Below are 22,151 nucleotides of genomic sequence, written 5' to 3'. Positions count from 1 at the left end.
GCAGGCGTCTCCTGGTCACATTCAATGCCTCCACTTGGAAACTCAGCAGCAAGGAGCAGGTTGCAGTGTTTTCTCTGCAGATGCTACCGTTCCCCTGTATCTGACCAGAACCGCTGCTTTGTGCCCCCCAGTGACGAGCAACACAAGAAAATGTGGAATTTTGTCTAATATGGATGCTGTGCCTTATTTCAGTTCCTCTTTTGTTTGAACCCTGAATAGATAGTACAGTGGCAGCGTACAGCATGGTGGTTTTCCACCACTAAGCTGTTCCCTTCCTTCCTTCCTTAAGCTTGGTAGGCCTTTGATCCAGGATGAGCAGCACGGCTGCAGTATGCAGTGGTCCATCTGCATAGTATAATGAGTTTGGAAATCAAGCAATATCAGCATGAAATGCGTCAGTTCGTATTCATTTTGATACCTTTCTTGATCATCACATTTCAAGATTGTGACATTTGCCTGTGATTTCATGTTGAAAGTCAAACATTTTCCAGCTAAAACTGTAATGATTCTCCTCTGTTAGCAAGGTATATTCAATCTAGTATTTTGTAATAAGTTAGTTAATATTTACTTCAGTGTAACTTAACTAAAAGTTACCTGTTTTAATTTGCTTTCAGAGTAACGATAGTTGGTACACCGTATTTCAAAACACTTACGTCTTCAGTTTGATGTGCACAATAGTATATATTGGGGTTGTGGTGGATCTGTGGCCATACAGGATGTAGTTAAACAGAATTGAGAGGAAAATGTTGACTGCCAAGTAAAGCAGCATTATCAATTTCCTCTCTCCTGCATTGAAAGAGGCAGGGGGAACAGACAGTGTAGGGTTTCCTGATATGTTTTAAGAAAGCCTGGGATTCATTTCCCCTCCCTTCCTTCCTATTAGTTGTTTGTTAACTCCCAGGAAGATTCAGGTTTTTCTTGTGAGACCTCTCTGCTTGCATGTTCTGGAAACGGCCTTTGGGGGACTCAGTCCTCACTTCTGTGCAAATTTAGGGGGAGGAAGAGGAGATGAATTGATGGTGAGAGTCTGACTTAGGGAAATGAACTGAAGAGGAGTTTCTAATTGACAACATTGTATTGACAACGGTATTTTCTTTTAATTTGCTGGCCCCTGACAAATACAGGGTGTTTCAGACACAGAAGTAGGAAATGCAGCAAGTGTCAGCGTGAGATTTCTGCCCTCAGAGTGCTGAGTTGTGAACTTACAAGCAAGACCGTGAAGTGATAAGAAAGACCTTCAACTTGCCCTTCTTCAGGAGAAACCTTGGATGTCTCTTTGCAACGACTGAACATCCCTCACGTTAAGGGGAAGGATGTGAAGACGGAGGCGATAGTACCAGCTACTTGGGATGAGCAGTGGCTTTTGGATCAGCGTGCACGGCTGGAGTGCACTAACAAACTGGATGTTTTGTGGGGGCTTTTATTTATCAGAAACAGCACAGGGCTGTTAGTTTGGCTACAGTTATTTTGGATGAAACACTGAAAAACAGACCGTTTCACACTAGTTTTTGAAAATTTCATCTGCTGCTCTGACCTGCTTACATGAGAACCTGTGCCTCCTTTGTTCAAACTAGTCACGCTGAAAGCAGACTGAAAGCTGTAGCAAGATGTCCTGTCTGCTGGGTGCAGCATGCTAGGAACTGAGAGGGTCTTGCAGCTTTGTGCAGAAACTATCTTGGCATTTTCAGTCCATTAAGTGCAACTGATTTTTCTTTTTTCTTTGTAGTAAAACCAGGTATTGATTTCTGAGGAAGAGCACATACAATGCAAATAACTGAACTGCATGCATTTCCAGCTCTTTAAATCTGCATCCTTTTTTTATCTTTTTTGGTAGCATTTGAATTTGACAAAGAAATTTTATGTTCCATTGACATTTAAAAACAAAATCAGAGTACCTTTCAGTGCGTTAGAAGAGTGTAATTCTGAAGAGCTGATTTTTTATTTCCTTTGGTGAAGATACAGGGATACACATCCATGTCTCAACGCCGCCTTTTAAGGGAAGGACATGAAAGTCATTTTAGGATCTTACCAAGATTCATCCAAATCCTGCATGGCAGACGGCACTCACGGAATAACCCACGCCAAATATGCTCTGGTGAGATGAATGTATAGGTGATCCTATAGTGTGATTTATATCTACGTAGAACATTTGCACTTAAATTGGAGCAGTGTGTGAGGTGAATATGCAGTAAGTAGCCTAGTATTGGTGTTACTGACTTTCTCAACTCTGATGATTCTTGCAGGAACTAGTATTTTTTCTCAAAGCCTACTCATGTAGGGATCTACCAACTGTTATAGTTTAAAAATATGTATCTTTGTCCATATTAGATATTACTCATGGATAGTGATTACTCTCTGTCAACAGTACTTACTGGAGAAAAACATTGTATCGTGTTTTTCCTTGCAGTTCCAGGTGTATGATAGTATCTAACAGACACAGATTTGAATGCTTTATACCAACCCCGCTTCGATACTCTAGAAGAACTTCACTGAGTGCTCTGCTCTTAAAAAATATAACTAATTACACCAAAAAAATATTTTTAGCTGTACTCAAAAAAAACAGGAAGCCTCTGATATTTAAGTGTAATGCACTAAATTTAGGACTTGCTACCATTTATTCAATCTCAAAGTCTGTTTCATACAGTATGTGGTGTAATAATAGGCTACTGTGACTGATAACTATATAATCTCTGTATTTAGTAAAGCTGTGTTTTGTTGGGGTTTTTCCCTGAAATAGGTTAGCCCTGAGTGGCTGAGGTAAGTTGAAGCAGATTTTTCAATAATAAATTAATCCTTTCTTGGTTTTATATGCACAGTGACCTATTTTTCTTTAAAAGAGGACTTTTTTTTTGTTTCTTTTTAAATTAATTTGGAGCATATGAAATTGAAATCAACATAAGCTAAGCTACCTTTATAGGAAAATATAAAATTTTCAAGGCCTTTCAATATTCCTTTCTTTAATGTTGACACTTACTCTTAGAAAAAAAAATAGGAAGAGAAAAATGCCCCTCTGGTGGTTCCTTTTGTTCATGCCTTCTTTTGTACTGTGCTGGCTGAGTCTTTTGTCATCTGTTTTGTTTGGAATGAAAATTGTAAAGTTTTTTGATAACCTTTTTTTTGTAACTTCTGAAATGTAGAGATTTCACCTTTCCTGACTTATCAGTTCTGGGCATTCATGAGGCCAAGGTTTGGTACCTTTAGGAGTGCTAGCTAATAAATTATCAAGATTTAACAATTAATTCCATTCAGCTCAGACTAGAAGAAGGTTTGATGTTAATTGCTGGTAATCACAATAAAGTCAGGAAAAATTTAGTTGTATTTTAAACACATGGGATGCAGTCTTACAAAGCAAAGCAAAACAAAGCCTCCTCAAATTTCAGTCTTGCCTTCCTTTAGGATTCAAGTTCAAAGTGTAGCCATAAAAGTTACCACTTGCACCAATTATTTTATAACATTTATGTACTTCTGAGTTGTTGGCACCTGCTGGCCATTCATGAATGGATTGCGGCTAATTCCAAGTATAGGCAAAGCCTTGACTGCATAAGAGAAAAACACAAATTTAATATATTGAACACATTCTAACATAGTTTTCCTCATTTTAGCCTAATTTCCTTCAGACTCAGATCCTTAATATAAATCTTGTAATGCTATACAATCATCTCTTACTTACAGGTTCCTTTCACTATATATAGGCGTGTATAGTCAGAAAACTGTGTTTCTGTAGGAAGCTGTCTGTCTTCTCTCCCACCCATCTTTATTATTATTCCCAAACTCCTTTTGATTGTGTTGCAGCCTTTTCTGTTTGAAGTCTTCAAGTATGCAAAAATTCTGTTTCCTTTCCTTCCTGTTACCCATTTTTATGTTGACAGTGGGAAAGCAATTATATGCTTCTAATGTTAACCCTATATATCCAGTAAGAATTATTCCATTGTTTTGGTCAAAGCCGTTTTATGGCCTTTTGGACTGATAAGAGTTTTCCCACCTTCCTGGTGGCAGATCTCAATTAGCATTCAGTGTCATTTCCAGACCGAATGTTACACAGAAGGTGAATCGAGGGTTTAGACTGTGGAAGGGGAGAGGTACTGCAGCCTGCGAACATTTCTGTCCTGTAGCTACGCTGGCTAAAACTACAATTTTGGCAAGCATGTATTTCCAAAGTAAATGTGCTTGTGATTCTGTGAATCCCATGATGTATGCATCTCTCATCTCCTTGTGACAAAATTAAGCCACTCTGTGCTGTTGTCCCAGGTCTCACAGAGCTTTGTTCTCTCTTCATTAGCATCTCTGGAAATTGCCGAGAGCAGGTTTGCTCACTGTCACTTTACCCTTTCCCCACATGTTAAAATCTTTAATATAGAATATAGAAACCTTTATATGAACAATAAATGTCCTAGTTCATATATTGATTTTGCATTACCTTATTTACCTTAATAAGGGAAGCTGGGCTGGCTTCCAGAGTCTTCATGCTTCATCAAATCCGCCTCTGTTTTATTTTCATTTTAACAAAGTGGACTTTGTTTCCTTACAGCTCGTGGATCTGTCCTCCTTGGCGCTGCTCTCTGCGTGTGTCTTTTACCCAGGGCAGGCTATGTTGCCTTTATCCCCTCACCCTGGTTGAGCCCTGGCTCTGGTGACGCTTGCTCTTTGAAAGGCAGAGGTTTGGGACCACATGCTATGTGGCCCCTCCAGCCTGGGCAGGCAGGGCCCAGGCTGATACAGCCAGGCTTGTGTGAGACAGCATCATGGTTTCTGCATCTGTCCCTGACCATACATCTTCTGTGTGCTTCTGCATCTCCAACTGCAGGCAGGTGGGACACGAGTTGTAGAGTTTGTGGAGGATTTCAACCCTGGAAAGCTGTGGCTTCAAGCAGTCTTCTGTGGGGACACCTGTCTCCCATCAGCAGGGGAGATTTTCCAGGGTGCTGACCTGCTGTGGCCCTTTGTGATGGGCTTCCTGGTGTGGTGCTCAGAGACCATCCTTTGAGATTCTCCCTCTTCTCGCTTTCTCTAAGCAAATGGGAACAGTAGGTCAGCTTGAACCAAGAGCTGTAAAACAAGTCTGGCAAGTGGAGACTCCAGAGACATCCGTCTTCAGTCTGTGCTGTGCTTAGTATGGACAGGGAGTATCTTTGGAGGCGTCCTGTAGCCTGCATCTTTTCACACTGGATTCAGGTTGGTTTTCTGATGAAGATGACTGCAGCTCTGAGGTGGTTTGCTTTCGTGTGTACGCTCTAGGCATATAATGAATGGATGGATGAGGAGACTGTCCGTGTCCCAGGGTCCTTCCAATCCAATCCAAAGAAGTTCTGCAACAAGGTACAATGAGGCAGTGCTGCAATGTGGGTGTCTAATACTAATAGACTTTTGCAGTGAAAGAGTCAGACAAAGCTTGGTTAATCCACAACCTGGGTAATCCACCACAAATAGTGAAGAGGGGTCTAGAGGAAGAGCACTCTTGCATCTTCTGTGTCAGCCAAGGGGATGGAGATGTGGTGCACCTTCTCCTGGAGTTGTATGAGTATTTCAGTTGGATATTGGGCATTCTTGTATGGGGAGAGTGTGTTAGTTTACAGGCAGGACAGCAAAATGCATGGATGCAGGAAATGTCAGACTGAACATAGGTCAGACTGAACACATGAATATAGCAGACATACTTAAGTACCTGAAGGCTTCAACATAGCCAAAGCCTGCCTGGAGCCTGTGTAAACAGAGATTTCTGGTCAGTGTTAAAGTCTGCCACTACAACTTTATTACTGTTAGTCCCCGCACTAGATAGGTCCAGGCGTGTGAGGCTGTGTTTACTGTTTGCTGCATTCACACCTTTGTTTGCTGGCTGGATATATGTGTTGAAAAGGGATTTATTTGAGATATGGGATTTCCACACTTAAGATTACCTGTCCGGCTGGAAATGCCCTTGCACTTTTTCCAGCAGAAAGTTGGAGAAGAGAGTTGGGTGTGAATCCATAGCAGAGGTGATAAACTGCACCGAAATATTAAACCTGTGAGTGAGCAATTCAAGACAACTAGTTCCAGATAGCGTTGTGAATATTTGAGTGAAAAACAGTTTTGCTTTGCCTTGTTAAAGCCTAACATGAGTGAAAATATGCTTAGGGCATATGCTAGGCTATAGACTAGCTATACTGTATCAGACACTGGATATATCAGCAGTCTGTAAATATTCAGGGTGGGGACATGAGGGGAGAACACTGTAATTAAAGAGATAATTACAAGAACAGTTGTGTTACTGGAGGAAAATATATTTGTGAAGTCATCTTGTGCCACCTGTTGCATTTATGGAACAAAGTTCGATTAAAATGAAAGCTCTTACCTTCTTGGGTAGTTTGTTCTGAGCAGAGGAAGGGAAAAGTGGACATTTTTATCTGATGATGAATCAGAGAGGAATTTCTGTAGCAGAAATGAAGAGCTACTATTTTTTCTCAGAATGGTGTTCATGGCTGGATTTTGTGGCTCAGGGTAAGTTGACTTAACTTCATAATACCTCCTAGATCTTGTAAATGTAAACAGACTTGTGCAGTCTGCTAACTCAGGAGTGCATAAGGTGTGTGGCTTGGGACTGTGTTCCTGGAAGCATTTTGAATTCCATGTTTTATATGTGCCAGAAAAGCATGCATTTCAAGAGTTTTACTACTATAAATTTTGCTAGCTCATTGATTCTTGAAAATACACTCTGCTCACAGAATGCACGTTGTTGGAAGAGTCTGACTGGTGGGTGGTAGTGTTTAGGTTTTATTTTAAATCCCCTTTTCTGAAGGAAGTAAAATATTAGATATTTTAGGTTCTAAGTTTTTATATAAGGTTTTTATAGAACTAACTTCCCTCTGAAATAGCATCCCCACTCCCAACTTGTTACCATTTAATATCTGTGATATGCTTAAATTAAATTATTTATTTGGCTCAGTCAAGTTACTCAGTGAAAAGTGAGCACATCAGCAAAAACAGTTACAGCTGTCAGAAAAGTTCCCAAGCAGTAAGTCTATCAAGAATGAGGTGCTGCTTCCCTCAGAAATCAGTTTCAGAGCATCATCACACAATTTTATAGGGCAGTTTCTGCTGCTGCAATGTGTTCAGTATATGTTTTCTGATGAAGAGGTTGTTACTGTTCAGAGATACTAATTCAGCGACACTGGCAAATGTTGTTTTTCTTCCTTCACTTAGGTGTTTGTATTGACTTGTCCTATAAAACTGAGGGACCCCAGCCTTCTTTAACTGCTTTTTTCTGAAATTTTTAATGGGGGTGGGGTGGGTGTTAATTATTTTTATTCTTTGTGTTAAAAAGTAAAAGTGAAGGAAATGCATGGTTTGAGGGGTGTATTTTACAATCACGTTAAGATGCATGCTGTGATAGAAAGCAGAAATATCTAAAATGGATGACATTATCAGCAGATTTCTGAGCGTGGTCCCTCTCAAGATCCCTGAAATTGCTTACTATTTCCCATTTCTTGTGTTAAAAAGTTATTTGAATTCCTTTTTAAACAACATAAAATTGTAATATTCTAAATTACAATGTTATAAAAGTTAATATTTTAAAACTTTTGGTGCCTTAGTTTGGGGGGAAAAAATGTTATTTCTCCAGCTGTGTGCATAATAATGAAGGAATATGTACGCTCTGGGATACTGATGTACAGGCCACCACTTTTATTCTCTTGGATGATGATTCCTCCAAGAAAACAAGGGCTTTTAAGAATCTTTCCAATTAGAGAGAGAGAGACACACACACACACAGAATTGAGGGCAATACAAAACCTTGCCTCTAGACTCCTGTTCCAATAGATCCACTGACTCTGAACTCCTTGAGCCTGCTCCCTTGCCCCTCAGATCTCCCCAACCTCTGCCTATGATTTTCTTTTTGTCCCCCTTTGCTAAGATTTAAGCTATCTATGAGTCTTCTTATAAGGAACAGACCTTTTCTGAGGGTTGTTGTGTGACGTTAAGGGTTACACATGTGAATGGAGAAAAAAAAATCAAAAATAGTTGTGTTACTTCAATACATGTAAAATGAATCCTCAGAAAACAAAATCTGACCGTGCCTGAGACTGTTGAAATGGGGAAAAAATGTCTTCCTGACCATTAGTGCTATTTTAAAAGCCCATTGAATTAGAGGCACTGGCATATATGGCATTAATGCCATAGTATGCAGTGAGTTAGTAGGAAGTTATATTTTTCCTGCTTTCATGGCTGCTGAAGAATATATGCCTTTATGAGGAGAGGACATTGGAAAAAATAATGCAATAGTGAAAAAAAGAACTTAGAGTTTCCCTGATGAATAAGCAGAGATACTTTGCTTCAATAAACTAGATTAAAAATGAGTTGCTTTTCTTAGAGCATGCTTTTGCTTTTCCATATGGAGAACTGTCAACAAGAAAGTATTTACTCTCTGGGCAGTCCTGGAACCAGGATGTAATTTTATTTACTCCCTTTATCTTCTTCATTGTTCTTTCAAGAAGTTTCCAATCTCGTGTGCTGTTGCAATCTGTTTGGCTGTACTGAAGTCATGCTTAATAAGATGGCCTGCACTACTTCCTTTTACTGTGTATGCTTGTAGTGTTTAACAAAATCTCACATGATCTTCAAATTAACCTCAAAGGTTAAGCTAACCTGAAAAGGTTGAACATGCATGGCCTCGTGGTAAAGCATGCTAAGTTAAAAGGATCAAAGTTTATTGTAAGATTTCCAGTACTTCCTGACTGAAGCTAGCTCTTGTATTTATTTATTTTTTTCAATCTTATTTCAGAGCCACTACGTATTCTTCCAAAGCAGTAAGCGAGGATCAATGCAACTTTTATGTGTTTCATTTCTTGCTCAGTGATTTTAAAAAAACCCCGAAAGAGATTCTATTTTAGTCAGCGGTTAATCCAACCTCACACACGGCTTCTGTTTCTTGCACTTTGACTCGAGTATGGCATGAAACCTTCCTCAGTCTTAGTCGGTGTTTTTTCTGAAAATAATGGACAAGGGCTGCTGACAGTCTTAGTTTTCACATTTACTTACTCTTCTTTAGTATCTGTCAGCAGTCTTTGGTGTCATTGACAGTGAGTTTGTCAACTTGCACACAATTTGGGGTGAGGGATGGGACTGTTGAATAGGTTCATTCTTTCCTTTTGGAGTGAGGCCGAAGAGCTAACTGGAGGACCCTACGGGAATCTTCTGTAGGGGCTGCTTCTTCTTATCCTTTATCCCCAGGTGAAAAAAATGTGAGATTTTTCCACCTCCGCTGCCATCAGCATGGAATGAGTCTCATCCTCATCTAATTATTTTAATCAGACTTACATTTATTTCTTATTTCAAAGTTTCTAGCAATTTTGGAACTTTTGTAAAGTACAGACCACAAAAAAGTGAGTCGAGGGACCAAGTTAGAAGAGGACCTTGAAGGGCTCAGTGGGAGGAGCTTGCAGTTGTCTTCTAGTAAGGAGTTTTGTCCACTTAACAAACACGTAGCAGTTGGTGGGGCAGTTGGGAGAGAATGATCCTATAATTTCAGAGTGAGTGGTTGGTCAAGAGTATACTTCTAAAAACTGTGACTAGTACAATTCTGGAGACAATTTATCTTAGAGTTGTCCTGGATTACAATAACTTGTGATTTCTGAACTACCTACAGTAATCTTAATCTGGATGGGGCTGTATTCTGAAAATCATTAGGAGTTTCAGATGGACAATCTTAACATAGTTGCTTAATTGCATTAGTCATGAGTAATTCTCCGAATGATTCCATCTTTTGGTATATTTCTCTGAGAAATCACTTTAGAAGTCTCCACAGTATGTGACATATAGTTTATATGAATATATGTCAGAGGGCTAGTCGAAGAATTTGTTTATATGTGTCTGTTGGCTTTTGGGGAAGGAGCTACTTGCTTTTCAGGCTTTTATTTGAAGGAAAGATGCAATCTATGTTTCCCTCCTGTTCTTCTTCTAGGTGAAAGTCATAAGCTTTCATGAAACACAAGCAACTCGTTTCACGTGGTGAGTCTGCAGAGCAGAATTACTCCTTAATTCCTAAGCCTTCATGACTAAAAAATAAGCTTTTTCTCTGTTTTAGCCAAACATCTAATTCTTACCATCTTTGGTGGATTCAAAAGGTGTATATGAGAAAACGGATAGGGATGAGTAGGTCAGTTGTTTTAAAGAGAGCTAGCACGTGAAACAAAGAATTCAAGATACTGCCTCTATCCTTTTACATTAGAGAAGCTTTACCTTTTCAATACTGTATGTCATAGCTGGGTTTTTGAAACAGAAACTCAAAACGTCCTTCTTGGGAGCCCAAAACCACACAGCTCTCCTTCAACTCACTTTCAAATTCTCTACATTTATCTAAACCTCTAGGACTCCAGTAGTGTGTTCAGACATTTTAACTGGACTGTGTATGTGGGGCACAGATAATGTTTTGCTGTCTGTCTCTGTATCATCTACCACAATGGCTATCAAAGATTGTTTAAGGACTTCAGGTGCAAGTACAGGTGGTGTCTACTACCTTCTTCAGTGTAAACTTTTCCCCTTTTGGTTGATAACACTTGACCTTGGTTCCTTCTCTGATTTTTTCTGACTTCCAGCTATTGAAAATTAGGTTCTTTGTCTGCAAGGTAGGTTGTAATAATAATTTTTGCAGATGTTGTCATTGACTTCACAGAGTTATTTTAGGGATAGATTCCTTGAAGAAAAAAAAATCAAGCTACTGAGTTTTTTGAGTGTTTTCCTATGTAATTAGAAGTTATTTCAAAGTTGAGAAGCAAAATTCTCTGGTCAGTAAAATGAAAACATTTTATGCTATGCTTTGCATACAGAAATATGTGATTGTTTAGATGTGACAGTCTCCAGATGCGTGTGCTGAATAATGATAAAGAGTGCTAACTTAATATTTCATGAAAAGATACCTCCTTTGACCGAATGAAGTATATACATTGCTTGTGATGAAATCTTGTAATGCTTCGCAGATGAAACAGTTTGTAGACCCAACAGAATGCCCTATGGCAGAAAAGGCATCAGAGAAATAAAATATAGATTTAGTCATCTTTCAACTCAAGCAGCAAGACAAAATGTGTATTTAAGATAGCCTGAGGGGAGATCGCTATTTTTTTCTCTGTGTGACTGTGACTTTTAAGATTTACGTTGTCAAACAAAGGGACAAATATTTTTTGCGGTTTGAGAGAGGAGCTGCTTTGGTTCAGGTGACTGGCTGTACAGAGCTACTTAAGCATCATATGAGCCACCGAGGCTCAAAGGCACAGAATGATGTAAATGGAAGTTGGGTACATCAGCCAAAAAGTGGGACCCTCAGAGTCCTTGCTTGGTCCTTTGGGTCCCTAGATATCACCACTTAGTGAGTACAATTTCCACAGTGCCCAAAAATACCCCTCTGGGAATGCCAGATTTGCCACCCTAAACTGCAGTGGCATCCTTGAGCAAGGAGATCCTCTGCTTACGTCCTGTGAGGCGTCCCGGTCCGGTTAGCATGCTCCGAGTGCGAGTGACGTGCACCCGCAGTTCAGCACAAAATCAACCTCTGCTGCCATTTTCACTGGAAGCTTTAGAGGAGGTTTGATGGTACCCACCTTTAGAGCTTAAGAACATAAGAGCTGTCCCTGTGGCCCTGAACAAAGCCTATTTCCTTGCTAAAGGAGGGACCGGGGTTTTGGCCCTGCTCTTGGAATTTCTTTCTATATTAAATTGTCTCTTAAATATAGATCAGACTGTATGCAGAGAACTTTGGCTGTGTTGGAAAAATTTCTAATGAACCTTCAGGTTTTGAGATGTTAGGAGATTGTTTTGAGGATCATGCCCTTGGACTCAGGTATCAGCTTTCTTCCTGAAGGTACCTAGGTCACCGTTTGGCAGTGAATTCAGTTTACTGCCTAAACAACTGGAGTTTGTCTGGGGGTTTGAGGATAAAGCTTTTACAGTCGCAAGAGTTACGGATCCTCCACCCAGTATTTTCCACTCTGGCATGCTTCCAGTATAAAAAAGAGAAAAGGTATTCCCAAGCTCATCTTAATCAGATGGGTTTTCAGCCATTAGCCCAGTTTCAGGTCACCTCAGTTTAGCCCCCTTCAGTGTTACAAAGTAACCCAGCATATTTTTCGGGAACAAGGAGTCATAAACGGAGTAATAACAACTGTTTTCCACATTAGGTTGCTTCCTCCTAGTTGCGAAAGCCTGTTATTATTATTGTTTACATTTAAACAATGAGAATGCTCTGTCCCGTCTCTCCCTGTCTCAGCACACGCCAACCTCGAACCCTCACGCTCCACAAATTTTTACGGATGCTCTGTAACCCAGTCGTGGTAGTGCACTGCTGCCCTGAAGTCTCCTCTCCAAACAATGGGCTTGTTCACTCTTGGATAGTTTAAATTTTTTAAAACAATTTCCTCTCTGTGACTATGTTTATTTTAGAAAGGAAAAAACAGAGGTTGCTGTTGGTACCTGCAAACAGCATCAATGCCTCAGAGACAGAAGGCATGTTTTAGAGCACAATGCCAACAGTTAAGCAAGTGAGGGGAGGCAATATGGTAGAAAACAATAATATAAGAACAGAGAAAATGTGACAAAGTAGGCTTTGGGTTACAGTTTGCCAGATTGTGGAGCACACCAGAAATATACTGGTTAGCTCCTAATCTCTGCTGTTGCATGGGAGGCAGTAACTTCAGTGGAACTGCTGCTGCAGATAGGAGCCGGCTCAGATTAGGTCTTGAGTCCATTTCTCAGCGTTTAGGCTTCAGAAGAAACCTCAGTTGCTGGTTTATAGCACCACGCTTGATCTGAAGACCTCCTTGCAAAAGGAGTACTTGCACAAGCTCTTTGCCAGCTAACTGCTGGTGGCTGCACCTGTGACTCTTTAAATGCCTGCGAATCCACCCAAGCTGGGCTGGCTGAAGCTGAATACCCATCAGCTGCCAGGAGGTGCCAGACGGATGCATGCTGCTTTTTTGGGCAAGCTGATGATAGAGCTGCAAGTCTTTTCCTTCTACTCAGGTACAGTGAGAGCTTCTTCCTTCTTGCCTGAAGAAGAAAACATGAAATAAGCTCAATGAAGTTATGGGTTCTTGTTGTTGGTTTGTGGAGACTAATATACTTATATGCTCTTACTTATTTGTAGCCGAGCTGCTGTTTCCTTCGCTAGCTAATAAACTAGGGAGATTAAAAAGATGATGTGGATTGTTTTTTTCTGCTCTAAGGAATTACATGCAACTAACAGTAGGGACTTGAATACATCTTATATGTAAGCTGCATCAAAATTGTCCATAGTGCAGGAGAAGAAATTCCAATGACGAAAAACCCTGAGAGCTGCTGGAAAACATTTCCAGAATCTCAGGATGGAAAAAAATGCAGTATTTGGGGGCCCCTTACAGCTTACTTCCCCAAATGCTTTGAAGAAGTCTGTACAAGATATTTCTTAAACAAAAATCCCATTTCTTGCCCTGAAGTTTCCCTCCAAAATGTAGTGCAGCAAATAAATCCTCGGTGGGGAGTTGGTTCAATCCTTTGAATTGACTCAGTATCTGTATTTGTTATCCTCGGTATTGTGCGTTCAGTGTCCTGAAAAGGTGTATATGTGTGTTCAGTATTGGCTAAACTGCTGTAACATGGGGATCAAAACAGCAGCAGTCACAGGGTGTTCTGTGTTTGAGTAAGGGGAGATGGAGGCTTTTGGCCAAGGACATAAAATCTGGCCTGTTAAAAAGACTCTGTTAAATACTTCAAAGATTGGCTGCAGGATGAGACCTTAATTGAAGAGGCCTTATTTGCTGCCACCATAGTGGCAGGGAACTACAAAGAGTGCCCTCACCTTTGATCCGCTTGCCCCATGCTTTTCTTTTAATGCCACTACAAGGGTAAGGGCTAAGTTAAAATTATGTTCAACTAATCAGGTACGCACTTGTTAAGACAGGAGTCTGTGGAAACTAAATGCATTTTTTGCAGAGGCAACAAGAGGAAGAGCAGAAAGAATGGCTGGGAGTTGTGTGGGGGTTGTCTCTTACTCCCATGAGATTCATGGGCATTAGTTCAGCTGCTGTGTGTGTCAGAACAGGTGGAATTTGCTCTTTGGCCTTCGTTTCATCCTTCTTTACATCTTCATTCTTCTTATAGAAAGGAGAAGAAACACAAAACTGTTTCAAAAGCTTTTTGGGGTTGAGACATTACCCCAGAACTGCAAAAGGGGGGACTCAGCAAGTTTTGCTTTCTGTTAATTGCAAAGTCTTAATCGGTGGAGATTAGGAGGTTGACATGATGGGTTGCCAAGTTTTTATAGGTCTTTCCTCCTTGTTAGCTAAAGATTTGCATAATTACATCTCTTGCGCGGCTGGTGCATCTATTTTTGTTACTGCACATCTCAAAATAGTATGAAGGTTTTTGAGGCGTGCTGAAAAATCCTGCCTTCTGAAGTTAGAGGCTAATGCTAATAAACCGCCCTTGGCAGAGGAGTGGTTTTGTTGTTTGAATCCGCAACCCTGCCTGAGCTGTCACACCTAGGCCAAAAGTAAATACAGTAATAGCAGTATTTAATGTGGAAAACGAAGGTAATACTGCTGTTAAAAAGCTTTGTCTCCTTACTGCTATCCTGAACAGGCCAGGAAGCATCCCAGGAAACTGGAAAAGAAGGAAAATGTCTGTTGCTTTAGGTTGATTAAAATCTCGGGGACTAGCTGCTTTTTCAATCAGGTGAGGGTATAGGTTTCCTGTTTGCTTCCTGGAGACTGGAAACAGGACACAGTTACAGCTGCTGTGTATCTTCGGTGCAGTTGTTTATGGATGTTACAACAGCTCTTCGCAAGGTTAGATTTTTTTTTTTTTTTTAAGAAGTGTTTTATTAAAGGGATCACTGCCTTTTTTTAATGATACAATAATGTTTTCTTAAAAATCCTGCATCTACAAAGTAAAAAGGTCAGGTGTATTTGTATGTTGTGTCTTTCCACAGAGAGCAAAGAGTGTGAGCTTTCTCTTTTCTCCGTTGACTAAATTTAACCGAGAATATCACACTGCTAAGCACAAGGGATAAGGTATTTTGTTCTCTTGTTGCAGTGAGATTTTCTTTCTTGGAAGGAAGTGAATTTCTGTCCAGAACCTGAAGCAGTTCTCTAAGTTGGCTCTCTAGAGGAAGCTGGTCTAAGTGTGTTTTCTGCTCTTTTTCTTTTTGATCGGTGGAAAATGAGCTTTGGTTACTCCTTGCTGATGTTAAGTCTCCTCTTTTCTTGAGGGAACTCTGGAGCTTGTTGAAGCCTAGGAGCGTGAAAGGATTGACAGCGGGATAAATTGAGATACTATTTTGGGAACCTTGTAAGTGGAGGGAATGGTGAGCTTTGAGGATTGCTCGAAGCGTTTGCTTGCATTTTTTCACACTTTTCCCATGAGTGGGGACTTGGTGGGTTGCACGGCCACAGGCAGCTTGCTGCAGCATGCATGCTTTGGCCACAAAAATTCCAAATCATGAGTCAAAATCAAAACTGGCTTGAAAAGTAAGACGCTGTTAAGAAGACAGTGGCATTTTTATCCTATATGTTATATGGGTTTGACCATTTTCAAGTGTAACCTCACAATAATGTGGGTCAGATTTATGCAGGGTAAGTAAAGACTTAAGGTTGATGGCCAACTCTGAAGGATTTTGCCTATACTCATCAATCTAAAATGACAGGTAACTGAGATGATCTAATAGGCAGATTTTTTTTTTTTCATTGGAAGCTATGAATGATCCTCCAGTACTGAAATATCATAACTAACTTGTCCAAAAACACCCGAACTGGTTATTTTAGAGATGTGATGGAATTAATGTTTTCTGTCTCTTAATTTTATCTCAGATCAAAAGCAGGTTTCTCTTCTCTCCGTCCTGTTTGCTCTTACAGGATTTTGGGGAATGATGATTTCTGCAAATGTTTTTTTTCCTTTCCTTCCTTTGTAATAAATAGTTTTGCAGCCTTTATCTGCGTTCATCAGTGTTACAGGAGCATCTGATAATTTTGTTGGAACCAATTCTCCCACAACTTTTGACCTGAAAGTTTTTATCCTTCCTGAGTATCTTGTTAATCTGGGGAAAAAATGATTCTGTGTACTTTGAGTCACAAAAAGGATTTCCTATTGCTGACAAAATCTTGTTTTGTATTTTGACTATAAATATAGCTGCGATTGTGGCACAACACTTCATTTGTTGTAATGGTCTGTGTTGGTTTTCCTTGCTTTCTGGAGTAATGTTCTTATTAATATGTCTTGTTTCAGAATACAAAATAAAACTTTTTCCTTTCCTGTGTTCGTTTCCTGTGCTGCTTTCATCACGTGTTTCTGTTCTCATTACTCACTGTTGGGTTATCCTCTCTGCGGTTACAGGTGTGAGTTACGTGTATTTTGCTAGGGTTTTTTAGAGAGAGCATACATCTACATTACACTAAAGATCATCCTATAAGGATAGCTTTTGTCATGCTGAATCCCACAAAGTGCCACGTCGTTTTACTGATGTGCTTTTTGCTAAGTACCGCACCCCTGAAGGAAAAATACATTTAATAATTATACTTTAATGTTGAACTTACCAAACTTCAATAACCTTTACGACAAACGTTGCTACCCTCTTGCTGCACACTTGCATGTGCTTTATTAAGCAGGTACAGTATCTTGTATATTTAAGCCACAGTCATATAGCTTCCTTCTCTGGCTTTCATAGAACTAAGATGACACAGTCTTTTACCCTCAATTGACTTTGCATGCATCCTTTAACAGCTTCTCCCACAACGTTTTCCTCTGCTCTGTGGGCTGGAGTATGTCACTCACAGCCCATGCTGAGGTGACGGGGAGAGATTAACCTGAGCGCAGAGCATGAGTGGAGTTGAAATGAATTTCCTTGTGTTTATAAATATACACACATGTGCCCACGCACATTTTTCTCAGGAGGGCTGCTGCTTCTGTGTGTTTTAATAGACCTTAAATTTGCCTTTGAGTCTTGTTGTTAACATGCGTGCCCACGTACCACAGTTTTCCTCTCTGGTTGTATTTCAAGCTGGATCATGAAGGCCAGGGAAGGGTTTTGTGCTTTGACTCATTTGTTCTTTCTTTCTGCTGTTCTTTGAAGCACACAGCAAGGAGACCAGGTATTATAACCGTGGAACAAACGTTTCCCCCATGCACACACTCTAAAATAGAGCGCTAAAATAAAAAGGCATTCGGTTACTGGCTGGAGCCCTCTTTTCCCAGGAGGGTGTTTCATACTCTGCTTCACAGGAGCCTGTAGCTCAGTGAAATTTTAAGCTTTCTGTGCAGAATGGAACTGCTAGGAAAAAAATCACCTTTGCCTGAAATACCGTTGAGCCAGGCAGCTGAGGCCCATTTCCACAGAGATGCTCTGTGTGGGCTCCTGTCCCTCCAGCACAGTGGGAGCAGGCTCCGAACCTCCTGTACAGCACAGGCTGAGCTCTCTGTACCACTTCTTCACATGTGTTCTTCAGTCTAAGGACACTCTGGTTCCTGAAAGTGGGAGGTGGAGGTGTGTCTAGTTGGTTAATATTGAAGGATAGTAGGGTTGAAACAAACAATGCTATATTTTGGTGCTCTTAGCCGTGGTCATTATTAGATCTTGAGTGGTCCAGAAAAAACATATGTAACTGTGGGTTTTGGAGATTTGAAGGCTAGGAAGGAGGAAGCTAGGTGGGAGCCTGGAGGATGAATATTACATGTATCTGTTGCGCTAGTCCGAGAAATTAGATTATTTTTAAACCAGTATTTGGTTTTCACCTGAATGACTTGTTCCCCTGTTTCCTCTGCTCTAAAATCTGAAGGCAGAAGCCTGTTGAGAGGTGGTTGTCCACATTACATACAACATGAAGGGGCTCTGGAACAGGCAGTGTTGATTAATACGAGGGTTTATACTTCCTCTCTGTCTTGACAATGAGAACAAGTACAGCCAACACGCTGTAGGTGGTTCTTTTTCTTCTTTTACATTCATGGTTTGGGGTTTGTTTTTTTTTTTCTTAGGGAAGTAGCCAGCTTGCCAAACTAATCAGGTTCCTGTATCTTATTGAATGGGTGTAGGTGAGCGCGATACCTTTCTAAGAAGGGTGTATCTCCTCTTTCACTTGGTTTTAATCTCTGAAGGAAGGCCATAAAGCTTCCTCTCCCTCTCTTTGCATGTTTGGAAAACACTCCTGTGCCTGCTTTATCGTTGGGTAAAACTTCAGATCACAAGAGTTAGGTTTTCAGCATGCTGTGTTGCAGGTGACAGCAAACCCCTGTTACTACTAACCGTCATATCTAGTCAGCCAAACATATTGCTGAGGACTCTCACTGGCAAATGTTTGAGACTGGCTTGGTGCTGTTTAGAAAGAAATGAATATCAGTGTGTATACTTGCATATGGTATATCATATGTAGTAGGATTTCTATCTGCTTTGAGACTGTTCTTCCTGAAGCCACGTTGTAGCACAAGAGCTAGAAATAAAATGCTGTGAATTGCGATCTTTGCCTGAGGACTACAAGTAAAGATACCAATCTAGGAGCACGCACCTCCACGGAGCCAGTTAGGTGACAGTCCTGCAAAGGAGGGTACGGGCTTAGAGCCCAGATGTAGATCCTGTTTCTGATGTTGCGTAGATCCTGTTTCTGATGTTGCGACAGATGCTGTTACCTGATCCAAGAGAGGTCACTTACTTTGTCTCAACTTTCACATGTGTGAGTATTTACATGGCTTGTGGGAGCGGTGTGAAGACTCATTCACTAGTTTTGAACTCTCTTCAAAATCCAATATGCTAGTAATGACCTCGTAAAATACAGAACAGTTAAGCAAAACATTTCTAAGGAGTGCTATTTCTTTTAAATCTACCTCTAATTAAAAACATCTGACATTGCTTAGGAAACTCTTGTGTTTTGACATAGTATAAAATGTAATAGGCCCCAAAATGAAATAGCAGAATTTAAAATAAACTACCTCAGTTGTATTCTTCAGGTCACATTTTCATGCCATGCACTGAATAGAGCTGCTTGTATAGATGGTAGATTTGTTATAATACCTCTGACTGGTTTGGGATTATCAACAGTTCCTACCCTGTGGCAGATGAGTGGTGAGAACACAGATGTGGGGCACTTCAGAAAATAAGCTCTGGTGTGGTCTGTGGGTGACCTGGGTTTGTTTGGGTTTGTTTTTATGGGATTGGTTGATGGCCAGGAGTGCTGAAGCAGAAACGGAGTTTTTCCCCATCTGCAAATGGGATTTTGTGAACAGATGTAACCATCAATCCAAGCTTTTTAGCCTCACCGTCCTCTTTCCTTGACCCCTCTTGTTGGGAAAGGGCTCTTATAACACCGTGAAGTGAAGAAAAACAGTCCGTTTGTTTTCATGTGGTTGTTGCTGTCACTCCTGCTCATTGGTTCACTGTTTGTACTAGTGAGTCTGGATGGCCAGTAACTAATCTCAAGTGTATTAATTAACAGGTAGTCCGTCACTGGACAATTACTTTAAAGGATCCAGTAAAGCAAGACGGCTCAGCATTCATGTCTGAAAGATCATATGGAATACTTTTGGTTCTAGTTTATTTCATCATCTGTTGCCTTATTTCCCATTGTCTTATGAATAAGATTTGTACATATTTCAACTTACAAAGTCACATTAGTAGAATACATGTCCTTTTGGCAGTTCCTGCTGCTTTGGGTAGGCTCCTTCACAGGGAACAGGTGCTTGATGGCTTTACCACCAAGGAAAACACCCCAGTTCGGTTCCGCCAAAGTCATGTGGGTGAGAATTCCCTCACACAAAGGAAACACTGGATGCATTTCTGGGGAACTTTCTAACCAGAGGTTCACTGGAAAAGGGCATCTGCCCCTTGGGCAGTTAATTTCCCTGTGTGGAGTTGGGGTGGGTGGTAGAAAAAGGTGGTGATGATGGGTTTACTGGATCATCATTTGTTAAAACTAGGGCTCTTAAAAGGAGGTTCTTGACACTTAGGATTAATTTTTTAATGCATTCTTTCTTACTCTGATAATGTTTGAACAGTGCTGTGTTCACATTTAAAGCAAACAGCTTGCATCTAATGCATGCCAGCGCTTTATGCAGGAAGATGAGAAGTGGCAACCAGCGAGCCCTTCGGAGGACCTCTGAGCCTGCTTGACAGGCACAGTTGCTCTGTATGTAATTTGAAGAAAGGTATTGTGTCCCTGGTGGCTTGGCTTTGACTGAAAGATGGAGTTTTGCACTCTCATTTTGCACTGAAGACGGGCTTACAGATAAATAGGTCACTGTCTGCAGAACTATTTTGCACTAAATCGATTAGAAGCAACATGACCTTAAGCCTGATCTCCTTGCTCTACAAAGATATTGCTGAATTGTGGCTTCTTCTGAAGAAAAACACAGGTGTGTCTAGTTTTTCAAATTTTCTTAGTTACTTGATTGCAGGTCAGGCAGGAACTCTGTCAGATAACATTATCCTGCTGAGGAAAATAGGATGTGTTTTAGTACAAAGGCAGAAGTTGTACTCTTTTTGTGTACATTCATATATAAATATAGTTTATTGTTACGGGGGTGTGGGTGTTCTGTCATTGTGTAAATTTGTAGTGTATGCTTTTATTTGCAGATGTATTACTCAGTACATCAGACGTATCCACTAAATCTATTCCTGTATTTTACACGGAAGGTACTTTGTTCAGGATTTGCTCACGCAGTGATTATGGCGATCAGAACCACTGCTAAAGCTTACAAAGAGAATTTGCTGTTGCAGCGAGCCCTCCTGCTGTTCCTGAATTGTAGTGAGTTTTAATTTTAAATTCATTGCATTTTATGTAAGTATCAGATACGTAATTTCTCCTGATTCCTATTTGAGGTAGGGAAAATGCATAGTTTCTTTTGCAGGATATAATTTGGCATCCCCTAGTTGTTAGTATAGGAGGGTTAATCTAAAATGCATTATTTCTTAAATTCCTTCAGTCAAAGCTTTCTATAGGAATCTTGTTTCTGTTAAGATATAATGAAACAGTGGAGATATTATTTGCTGTTAATAGTACAGCTACAGTCCATTGCAAAACTGAAAGCGTGTTTTGTGGAATAGGGACAAGCAAAAATTGCTTCCTTATTCTGGTGCTTGAATTCACATTTCCAGTTCTGTTTTCTGCTTCTGGTATGCATGACTGTTGCAGAGGAGGACCAGAGAAAGAGCACTGAGTCAATGGACTGGTGTCTAACCTTCCAACATTGTTGCTTTTGAAATGTCAAATTTAAATGAAACAGGTATGTAAAGGGTGGATCATTTAACTAAAGGGTGGAACCTCTTACTAATCTTTAATTAGTATTACTAATTAAATTATCAACATGTGAGTCTGAGTGCTCTGCTTTTCAGTAGTGCTCTGTGCTACCAGGGGTAATACCAAAAGGCATGCTGCTTAGGAGGAATGAATGAAAGATTTAAGAAAGGTGAGGCTAGCCAGGTTGAAAGTCTGGAGGGATTAATCAGTCTGAGTAACTTTTGGTCTTTACGTGCATCCTCGTCTGTGCTGAGAGGGGAGGGGTAGATTTAGGAAACAGCTGATTATTGTACGAGAGGGGGGTTGTCTGTTTTAAACCGCAGAACTGAGGGTGTGTTTTGTGTCAAATCATGGTGGTGCGTATGTAGCCATGCCAGGACTATTTGTATAAGTTGCCAAGTTTAAAATAGGGGGTTTTAATCTGTGTTTGATTACTGAGAAATAAGTGAGCAGGGCTGCTTTTGTTAGCAACTGCCAAGGCTTGATTTTCATCTGTTGACTGCCACTTCTTGTGGGCATGTTCAGTGTGCCAGAGATCGCTCCTTTCCGGAGATCTATTGAAAGATTTTGTGTTCAAGTGGGCAGAGGGGTTGTCCCTTTCCCTGGCACTGCTCTTTCTTCTTCCTCCTGAGTGCTGTATGGGGTATTTCTTGTGTCTACAGTCAGCAGAGGGGAGAAAATGAAACCGAAGGAGAGGTCTCAGATACTCATCTTTCCATTCTCAACCCTATGAAAATTTCCAAGGAAAACAGTATCTTCTGGGGGAATTCCTTTGTCAGTCCATGTCCAGGAGTGAGTGTAGGGAGATGAAAAAAAGGATGGACAAAATGAAAAGAGAGGATGGGTTTGGGATATGGACGCAGGACTCGAGTCTCTGTTCTGCTTAAAGACTCTGCAGGTAGTTGTGAGCAATGCTGGTTCTGGTTTTCAGCATCCAAA

At 40.5% G+C, this 22,151-nt stretch overlaps 1 protein-coding gene across 15 annotated transcripts in view; it reads left to right on the top strand.

Moving 5' to 3' along the window:
- Nucleotides 1–22,151, top strand: part of MCF2L (MCF.2 cell line derived transforming sequence like) — a 177,442-nt gene that overhangs the window by 70,121 nt on the left and 85,170 nt on the right. For 2 of the 15 annotated variants that reach the window (XM_076360734.1, XM_076360686.1), the window contains exon 1: nt 949–2,095. The exons of 10 other annotated variants lie outside the window; for them this stretch is intronic. In XM_076360734.1, the coding sequence (XP_076216849.1) occupies nt 1,975–2,095 (121 nt within the window). In that variant the 5' untranslated portion in view covers nt 949–1,974. Of the gene's footprint in view, nt 1–948; nt 2,096–12,913; nt 12,982–20,293; nt 20,329–21,133; nt 21,199–22,151 lie in introns of those variants that run through there. 3 more of the 15 variants (XM_076360704.1, XM_076360726.1, XM_076360710.1) reach the window with 3 other exon arrangements.

Source organism: Aptenodytes patagonicus, chromosome 1, assembly GCF_965638725.1.
Source record: "Aptenodytes patagonicus chromosome 1, bAptPat1.pri.cur, whole genome shotgun sequence".
In the NCBI taxonomy this organism is placed as follows: Eukaryota; Metazoa; Chordata; class Aves; order Sphenisciformes; family Spheniscidae; genus Aptenodytes; species Aptenodytes patagonicus.
Note: the sequence above shows the minus strand (reverse complement) of the source record. Positions and strands in the feature narration are given on the sequence as shown.